Below are 10,117 nucleotides of genomic sequence, written 5' to 3' on the forward strand. Positions count from 1 at the left end.
TCTTTTTGGGGTGGTGGGTTCTGTCTGGATGTTTTATATTCCAAATGAATTAGAAATTCAAAATGCGGTGATGAATGTTTCCTCTCCCTTCACATTAAGCCAGAGCTCCATACAAAGAAGATAGTGCACACCTCAATTTGTGTTGAAAGTTTATTAAAACATCAATGTTTTTGATGACTCGCCTCGAGTAGTAAACAGTAATTGAATTGGCCAAAAATGACTATTCCCATTGGTTTCTGCAAATGATTTGACCTGGTTCTGGTTCCTTCTGAAGAGATGGTGACATTGGACCCCCTTGTGAGGTGCCTAGAATTTGGACAGTGTCAACTTTCAGTTGACCTGCAACACCCAACAGCTTGACTCCATCTGTGCTCCGATCTCATCTGGCCTCCAACTGCTGCCAGCAAAGCACTTTTTCTCCCCATCCTCCACTTTATAGAGGTATATTGAGATTTAACTCAAGCTAATGATTTCAAAATTTGATTCACTAGCTTTTGCTTTACTTTGCTGATGCTGAAGTAGCATTGAAGGGCACAAAAATTTTGAAATACGATTAGAATGGGCCCAGTTGAATGTGGTCTCTGATTATCACCTCGGAGTCACAGAATTGTTTCGGTGCAGAAGGAGACCATTTGGCCCATTGTGTCTGCACCAGAAAAGCCATGAATGTGAAAAGAAATGTTCATTTGCATTATCTGCACTGAAAACCAGTGCTATGATTCAGCATTGGGATTGAACTACAGAACTGACATTGGACGTGGCTGCCTGATTTGTTTTATTATTGGATAATTTCCTCTAGGGACCGGGAGGCAAAACTTACCTAATAGATCAGTGGTACAAAATGGATGGACAAGTAGGAATCTAGAACAGGATACATGTGAAAAGTTTCTGATGAGTTACGATTCACAGAGGGTGGGGATTGGAGGCCATTGATGAAAGTGCTGAAGTAGAAGCAGAAAGTGCTGGAAATACTTAGCAGATCTGCCAGCATGGACAGAGATAGAAACAAGAATTAACATTTTCAGCCAAATATGACTCTTCTTCAGGTTCTGAGAAGAATTGAATTCAAATGTGAAGAAGAGTCATAACTTGGCTTGAAACTTTAATTCAGTTTCTCTCTCCACAAAAATTGCCCAATTTGTTGAGTATTTCCAACACTTGTGGTTACCAGAATCCACCATGTTTGCTATTCTTTGAGCATTAAAGCAGTCTAGTCTACAGATGACAAAATGTACATGTATGGCCTTCAAAGCTAAAAGAACACAAATGGGCAGTCTGGTGTTGGAAGTGAACGACCTTGGTGAGGAAGGGTGTATGCATTTAAAAGCTCAACTCTGCTTAGTTTAGTTTAAGAGACTGGAAGGAGTAGGATATAGCCAGAGGTTGTGGAATGGAGTCCTTTAGCAGAGAATGGTCTGGTCTCCTAGATATTGCGTTGAAAGTATATTGTGAACTATCCAGATTGTACAGTTTTATGTACCACTGTAGAGATTGTTTTAGTCATTTGTTTGCAGTAAATCTAGATGGTAACGAAATCAGTACTTAGGAATAATAATGCTTGTGTGGTGTTGAGCATCTTTTCCTGTGGGTCTTAAAAACAGTTCAATTATAATAAATCTCTAAAATTTGTTAGGCTTGGATAGACTGGAAATAAATAGCGAGTTGACAAGTTGAAATAGTCCTGTTTAACAGAAATATGGATGATATGCAGCAAAACCGTTTTTATGTAGGAACATAAAATGCAATTTTTATTCGCATTGAGGTTGGTAAAAATGTCGCTGCTTTTTGCATTAAAGGTAATTATCTCAAGAATCTAAACCATAAAAGTGAATGGACATTAATATTGCAGTAATGGAATCGCCTGATATACAACTAAGATATGTGTTTGCCATGGAGTGAGTTGTGCGACTTTTGCTTATTTAGGATATTAACACTTATTAAATATTCTTAAGACCGTTCCATCAATTCTTGGTAAAGAAACAATTCTTAAATATTAAACCATTGATTGTAATGAACTTCAAGGGTTGGTTAATACTGCAACCACAGACTCCAGAGAAGCAAAGGAGCAAGTGATAAGTGATAGGATGAGAATAGAACAGAAAGAAAACTTCTAAAAAGGAAAAACATAGGGAACAACAGCTTAATCCTGACGAGCAGAAGACAGTAGGGGCAATTCTCCCATCAGCGCGGCAGGCTGGGAGATTCAAAGAACAGCACAGCACAGGAAACAGGCCCTTCGGCCCTACAAGCCCACGCCGCCCATTTTAACACTCAGTGAGTGCCTTACTGAAGTCCTTCTTCTACTGACGACACTTTTGTCTACCTCTAGTAGACTCTACAATAAAGGGGTGCAAATTTAGGGAATTATATGTGCGCCAGATTAAGGGAGATCCAATTTAGGGACAATTTATTGGCACCAATCAGCCTAAAAAGCACGTTTTAGGGGTGTGGGAGCAAACCGGAGCACCCAGAAAAAACCCACACAAGCACGGGGAGAATGCAAACTCCCACAGACATTGACCCAAGCCGGAGATCTGACCCGGGTCCCTGTAACTACACAGCAAACAGTGAAAGTCACTGAGCTGTTGTGTTGCCCGTCAATTGGTCCAGTTTAAGCGTACACTAATGGACGTGAAGCACTAGGCAACTTTTGAAGCAACATCCAAGAGCAGCCCTTGCACAACCCACCGCATGTATGCCCCTTGTTGGCAGACCGAATCCGCTGCACGTACATCTCCAAGTGCTGGATATCCGGCACAGTTGGGGCCATACTGGAAACTGGCAAGAACAGCAGGTAACTGATTTAAATCTATTTTTAATCTTATTTTAATGTGATTAGCGGGCCCGGGACTGAAGTCTCTGGGCCTGCTAATATCTTCCAACCAATCAGTATAATTTCACTCTGGCTGGGTTCAGACTAGCTCCCCACTTTTGAGGAAGTAGCGGGAGACCCTGCTGGAGTGAAGGGGGGCAATTGCTGCCTCCCAAGGGGGTTGGGTGGTGGGGGTGTGATGCCTCTGGGCATGGGCAACATGGCAGTGCCATGTACCCCCTTGGCAGTGTCCAAGGGGCACCTTGGCACTGCCCACTGGGCATCAGGCAGTGCTAAGGCGGGTGGCGCGTTGGGAGCAGGATCTGGGGGTGATCAGTAGAGTTGGGGGCCCCGCTCCCACTCTGAATAGGGATTGGTCGGGGCTGGTGGGAGGCCAGTGATTGGGGGAGGGGGTGGTCTGCCGGGGCGTCTGTCTTCTGTGGGAGAATGAGGGTTGGGGGGGCAGGGGGAGAGGGGCGCTGGAGCCTAAGGTGCTCTGGGCCGGGGGGGGCCATTGGGGCAGGCCCAGGAATGCTCGCGCGGGCCACAATGGGGCCATGGGGAGGGCTGGGGGGGCAGCACTGCAAGTGTCCCAGGCTGGCCAGCAATTTAGAGGATGACGGGTAGAGTCCACTGCAAATGTGCAGCGGCCTGGAACTGTCAAACTCCAGTGTGAATAGGCCCCATCCCCCCAAGCTTTTAATGATATTCCCGATTGTGACTTCTGCATTGCACAGAGTGTGAACTCCCACTGAAAAAATAATCATGATTTACATCAGTTTACCCGTGAATTCAGCACTTAGAACTTTTTTGGGAGAATCGCCCCAAGTGTAACTACACAACCATCCTTATAACCTAAAATATGTGAATGAGACATGTTGGAAAATAATTTTGTATTGGTAAGAAAGAAGCAGGTTCAATTTCTGTGCCTTTTACCACTGTAAAGTTACTGCAAAGCACTTAAGTCAGACCTTTAAAATTGATTAGACTGTTGAGGAATGACATTTTTCAAAATGGAAAAAGGATGCGAGGGAAGTATGCAATAGATTTTAGTAATCTAGTGTCACTTTGGATTGATTTGTACAACCCTATCAACATAATAGACTTTTCTATGAATTTGAAGCTTGTAGGTGATCGTTTCTCCCCTTCGAGTTTCAGCGGGCCCAAGGAAATGAACCCTCTGAATGATGTAATGCAATTCTGTATATGTATCATAAGAAAGCAGTCTTGTTTTTCCAAAAGACTGTATGGCTGCAAAGATTATTAGCAGTCAGCAGTGTTCCGCCTTGTAGTGCCTAATGTGGGAGGCGATGGCCTAGTGATATCATCGCTAGACTATTAATCCAGAAACTCAGCTAGTGTTCCTGGAACCTGGGTTCAAATCGCATCTTGGCAGATGGTGAAATTTGAATTCAATAAAAAGCATCTAGAATTAATAATCTAATGATGACCATGAAATCATTGTCAATAGTTGGAAAAAGTCACCTGGTTCACTAATTCCTTTAGGGAAGGAAATCTGCCATCCTTAGCTGGTCTGGCCTATATGTGACTCCAACCACAGCAATGTGGTTGACTTTCAACTGCCCTCTAAGGGCAACTACGAATGAGCAATAAATGCTGGCTAGCCAGTGACACTCATGTCCCATGAGTAAATTTTTTAAAAAATTCTCATCAAAATTATTGATTTATGTGTAGATAGTTATCAATCAGTTGAAAGTGTCCAAGATTTGATAACAATCATTCTTTAATTAAATAAGTAGAATTGAAGTTGTTTGACACAAGGGAAGGATATTACAAGCTATCAGATCAATCCGCTGTTTGACAGTTATAAAGTAAATATGCCCAAGTAATGAAGCAGACTGCTTCCATGACTTAATCTTTCCTTGGCCAAATTCTGAATGGATTTTCACAGTAACTTCATTGCAGTGTTAATGTAGACGTACTTGTGACAAATAAATAAACTTTATGTTTCATTGTAAAGAAATAAAAGGTAGAGCATAAATGATTAATTTGGATTGCAGGATAAAACGTATTTAAAGAAATGCAGGGTTTTTTTGGATTCCATTTTACTTTTGAAAATATATGGAAGTAGTTACTTATCTAACTTCTGTATATCAGATGTGTGTTTCAGTTCATCGGTCAGATTGTTTTACTATCGTGGATTAAAACTGGAGCTGTTTTCGTACTCATCCACAGTTGGGCAGTGCTGACAAAGTTATATAATTACACTTAATGTATCCCTACTTGCTTTGGCCATTTCAGAGAGCAGTTAAGAGTTAACCACATTGATGTGGATCTGAAGTCACATGTAGTCACCCCGGGTAAGATGTCAGATTTCCTTCATTTTGGGACAATGGTGAACCATCTAGGTTTTTTAAACAGCAGTCGATGATAGTTGTCATGGTCACCATGATTGAGACAAGCTTTATATTCCAGATTTATTCATTGAATTTAAATTCCACCAGCTGCTGTGGTGGGACTTGAACCCAAGTTTCCAGGGCATTAGGCTGCTCCTCTGGATTACTAGTCCAGTGCCATTACCAGGACACTACCATTTCCCCAATTGCACAAACACATACTTGTGTAAAAATTAGCCTGACCAAACAATAGTGTAAGTGTTATTGACCTGTTAACTCATTTGAGAGCAGGTATAATGGCAACAGAACAGTACTTTGTACATTATGTGAACATTGGCACCCTAATTCTAAAACCATGATGTATCAGGGGCAATACTACTGAAGACTGGTAGTTCATTCTAAAGCATGTCTTTGCATTTTTTTGTTATTGTTAGCTTCTTTGGATGTAACAAAACAGAAGGACCTCAGTGGGTTCTACAGGCACTTCTTGAATCAGAAAGTGGGTGAAGAATCAATTCCAGAATGCAGCATTCGTGGAACCAAAGGGTAAGGTATATATTTTTACTGCAGTATTGATGCCTGTAAAACATTTCAAGTGGAATTTATACACTGGAAACTAAAACTAGCAAATTGGCAATATAGGGCTTGACTGCATTATACTATAAGATGAGCAATTTAAGTTCTAATTAATTTATACATGTTGTCACAACTATTTCCAGAAATGTGTGATGAATGAATGCTCTAACACCTGTTAATTGTATATCAATTGTATTTAATGTATGTAGGTGTGGGGGAATATTAATTGGAGTTTCACTTGAGCATAAAAAGAGACACACTTATCGAAACTGGAGTAATTGTGTTAGGAAGTATATTTGATTTGATTTATTATTGTCACATGTCACAGTGAAAAGTATTGTTTCTTGCGCACGATACGGACAAAACATACCATTTATAGAGTACATAGGGAAGAAGGAAAGGAGAGGGTGCAGGATGTAGTGTTACCATCATAGGGTGTGGAGAAAGATCATCTTAATATTTGGTAGGTCCATTCAAAGGTCTGATGGCAGCAGGGAAGAAGCTGTTCTTGAGTTTGCAATGCTTCAGGTTGTATACAAAATATAAAACTGGCTCCAGCATTATCATTCACCAACAGATTTTCCTCATTAAAACATTGCCTTTACGAGCCATCCATAAATATGAAGTTCTATTTCTCCAGCTAGGAATAATTTGCAAATATAATTGCAAGATGTCACTTGATTGACTCCATAAATTCATGACAATTGGATTACTTTCTTTATTTTTATTTACTTAATACATTGTCATGAATACCATTGATCGTATAAGTCAATCCATCTTTTTTGATCAATCTCAAACATCATCATTTTACAGATACCCCTCCGACCCCCATCTTTTCAACCCAGCATGTTATATTCATATTAGCAGTCAACCTTAAATTTTTACCCCACAAGTGTTTTTTTTAGTCACTGTTATTTTATAACTAGGTGGATGAGAATCAATAGGCAATGTAGATTGCGTTGCAAAGACGCATGGGACTTCAAGGCAGGCTGACACAATGGGGCAGTAAGGTGGCACAGTGATTAACACTGCTGCCTCAGAGTGCCAGGGAACCTGGTTCAATTCCCAGCTTGGGTCACTCTGTGTGGAATTTGCATATTCTCCCTGTGTCTGCGTGGGTTTCCTCCCACAGTTCAAAGATGTGCAGGTTAGGTGGATTGGCCATGATAAATTGACCATTAGTGTCAGGGGCATTAGCAGGGTAAATACATAGGGTTACAGGGATAGGGCGTGGGTGGGATTGTTGTCGGTGCAGGCTCGATGGGCCAAATATCATCCTCCTGCACTGAAGGGATTCTATGAAAGCAGACCCTGCATGCTGAATGACAAAAAAAACGATTATCTTAGGAAGGATGAAAATGCTTTGGAAACAGTACAGAGCAAGTTTACTAAGCTTATACCTGGAATGGGCATATTGGCCAGAATCTTACCTGCATGCCTAAGCGAGGCTCATAAGATTGCATCTGAAGCCAACAGATAATGCCGTTCTGTGAGCCTCACCCACCCCAAAACCATGGTGGGCATACTGGTAAAATCAGGGCTATTGTCTTATTAGAAAAGGTTGGACATGTGAGACTTGTATCCTGCTGGAGTTTAGAAATGTAAGAGGCAGCTTCATTGGAAAACATAAGATCCTGAGCTTTCTTGACAAAGTCTACATGGAGAGGATGCTTCTTCATGTGGGCAAATTTAGTACTAGAGGCCACTGCTTTAATATGAGGGGTTTTAGGACAGAGATCAGGAAAGAAAAATTCTCTGAGAATTGTGAATCTTTGGAAAACTCTTCCTCCAAAGCTGATGGAAGTGGAGTCTTTGAACATTTTGTAAGGCAAATAGATAGATTCTTGATATGCAAAGGGGTGGAAGTTTTATCAGGGATAGGCAGAGGTTACAATCAGTTTTGAAGTTTAAGTTTTAAACTTTTTTATTAGTGTCACAATTGGTCTTATATTAACACTGCAATGAAGTTACTGTGTAAATACCCCAGATGCCACACTCTGGCATCTGTTCAGGTACACTGAGGGAGAATTTAGCATGGCCAGTGCATCTAACCAGCATGTCTTTCGTACTGTGGGAGGAAACTGGAACACCTGGAGGAAACCCACAAAGACATGGAGAGAACATGCACACTCCACACAGTCACTCAAGGCTAGAATTGAACCTGGGTCCCTGACGTTATGAGGCAGTAGTGCTAACTGCTGTGCCATGTTTCTAAATTTTAACAAGAAATTTGTATCTTACTTTATTTTGTTAGTCAGTATCAATATTGTGTATTTGTCTCCTCAGAGTGAAGGAAGAGCAAACCAGAAACTATCCCGATGAGAGTGATTGCAAAAATCGTGATGTCATATCAAGGGGGTCTGTGGATAAACTCAACCAAGATGCAGACAGTGACTTTGAAATTGACAGTGGTGATGACAGAACTAAAAACGGCCAAAAGAAATTGCCTTCCAAAACAAGAAATGACGATGAGAATTCGGAGATCAGTGAAGAGAAGGGAAGGAGCCGTCAATACAGAAGACACGTTGAGTCTTCTAGTGACGAAGAGCAAAGTCACCATCACCATACAAGCCACTCAGCCAAAGAAAGCAAAAGTGAGAAAAGCAAGAGCCATTCAAAAACTCACAGAGATAAAGAAAAAAGCTACAAAAGCAGAGAGAGTTCCAGTCACAAGGAGCACAAACACGAGAAGGAAAAGCATAGAGAAAAAGATCATGGGAGAAGGGAGAGAGACCACAAAAGATCTAAGGACAGCAAAGGAGAGAAGAAAATCAAGGAGGAGAAATCTAAAGATAAGGAGTACAACAGTGGAAGGGATGAGAGGCACCGAGATTACAGGGAAAAGCATAAAGAAAGGGATGAGCAAGCAAGAGAAGAGAAGTCCAGAGAACAAGAGCGAAACAAAGTGGAGAAATATTCAAAGCGAAATGATAGGAGAAAGGAAGAAAGCTCCAGAGAACACCAAGAACCGGGAAACTGGAATAAGGAGATTCGTGAAAGAGAAAAAGGAGAAACATTTGAAAGACCTGAAAAGAAATATGAAACCAGTGAACTAAGGGAAGATAGCTCAGAGAAAGAAAGGCCTAGAAAACATGATCACAAGAGATCTAGGTCTGAAGAAAACATAAATGAAAAACTGAATGTAGAAACTGGCAATAACGGAGATGAGGGCAAGAACCTGAATTTGACATGTGCACAAGAATCAAAAGATGACCCACAAAAGAAAACAAACGGAGCTGCGCACAACCCATCGCTCAGTAAATTTGTCAAGCGCAGCAATGAAGAGACTATCACCTCTGCAAAGGAGAGGTATCTTGCGAGGCAGATGAACAGGGCTTTAACAAAGTCGTACATTGAGCCTGAGGAAAATGAGTAGCTTTATTGGGACTGCTAACTACCAATATTCAGATTTTAAATGTATGCAATAAGATTTGAAAGTTTTTGTGAAGTCTTGTATGAAACCATGATAACTATTAAAAACCATCTTCATCTCTTCAAAGAGAGCCAGGATAATTGTGGCAAAGTGGATGGAAATGAATTAACCCATTCCTTCTGAATTTTCATTCCAGCGTAAGTACACGTAGACATTTTCATGCAAACTATTCACTCTTTACTCTCCCTGGTAACGTCAAAAGTAAACTGTTTGAGGTGTAAGAGTATTTTACAAAATTGGCTATTTCATTAACTTTTAGTGATTTTAGCATAATGTAAAGAAAGATGATCAATGATGCTGAAGTAATTGCAGATGATTGGAGATTGGTCATAGATTTAAATGCCTTTTTGAACTAACCCCATGGTGGTGTATGTTGGGGGAAGGGAGGGAGGGCTTGTAGCTGAAACATTTGAATTGTTCCACAAGTTTGCTATTCTTTATTTAAGACTTTTGAGAGCAGATATTTAATGACTACATTCTAAGTGACAAAAAGTCAGAAACTTATCAGCTTGCTTTCTGTTAGCTTGCTTTACATGAACGTACGCATCGGGCAGAATTTTACCGGTACGTCTGCCTGATGTTCGAACAATCCCACCCGAGGCCAACAGACAATGCCGTTCTCCAAGCATTCTGTGCCAGTAAAATTCTGGCATAAGTTTTAAATTTTTCATTGAAAGTGACATCTCTTTTGTTTGCATTTCTGACGAATTTGGTATTGTTCCTGAAGCGTCTATCCAAGATGCAAAATACTGATTCAATTCATCTGCCATCTCCTTATTTTCTATTATTAATTCCCTAGACTGTGTTTCTATAGGACCAACATTCATTTTATTAAGTTTTTTTTAAAATATCTTTAGAAACTGTATCTGTCTTTGTATTTCTAGCTAGATTTCTTTCATACTCTAATTTTTCCCTCATTAATCTTTGTTTTTTTTGTAT

At 40.5% G+C, this 10,117-nt stretch overlaps 1 protein-coding gene across 1 annotated transcript in view; it reads left to right on the forward strand.

Moving 5' to 3' along the window:
• Positions 1-9,287, forward strand: part of nsrp1 (nuclear speckle splicing regulatory protein 1) — a 37,693-nt gene extending 28,406 nt beyond the window's left edge. The window contains exons 6-7 of the mRNA XM_080210828.1: positions 5,604-5,715; positions 8,032-9,287. Coding sequence (XP_080066954.1) covers positions 5,604-5,715; positions 8,032-9,121 — 1,202 coding nt within the window. The 3' untranslated portion in view covers positions 9,122-9,287. The remainder of the gene's footprint in view (positions 1-5,603; positions 5,716-8,031) is intronic.
• Positions 9,288-10,117: the final 830 nt, after the last annotated feature.

Source organism: Carcharhinus amblyrhynchos, chromosome 23 (assembly GCF_965287045.1).
Source record: "Carcharhinus amblyrhynchos chromosome 23, sCarAmb.v2.hapA, whole genome shotgun sequence".
NCBI classification, from domain to species: Eukaryota; Metazoa; Chordata; class Chondrichthyes; order Carcharhiniformes; family Carcharhinidae; genus Carcharhinus; species Carcharhinus amblyrhynchos.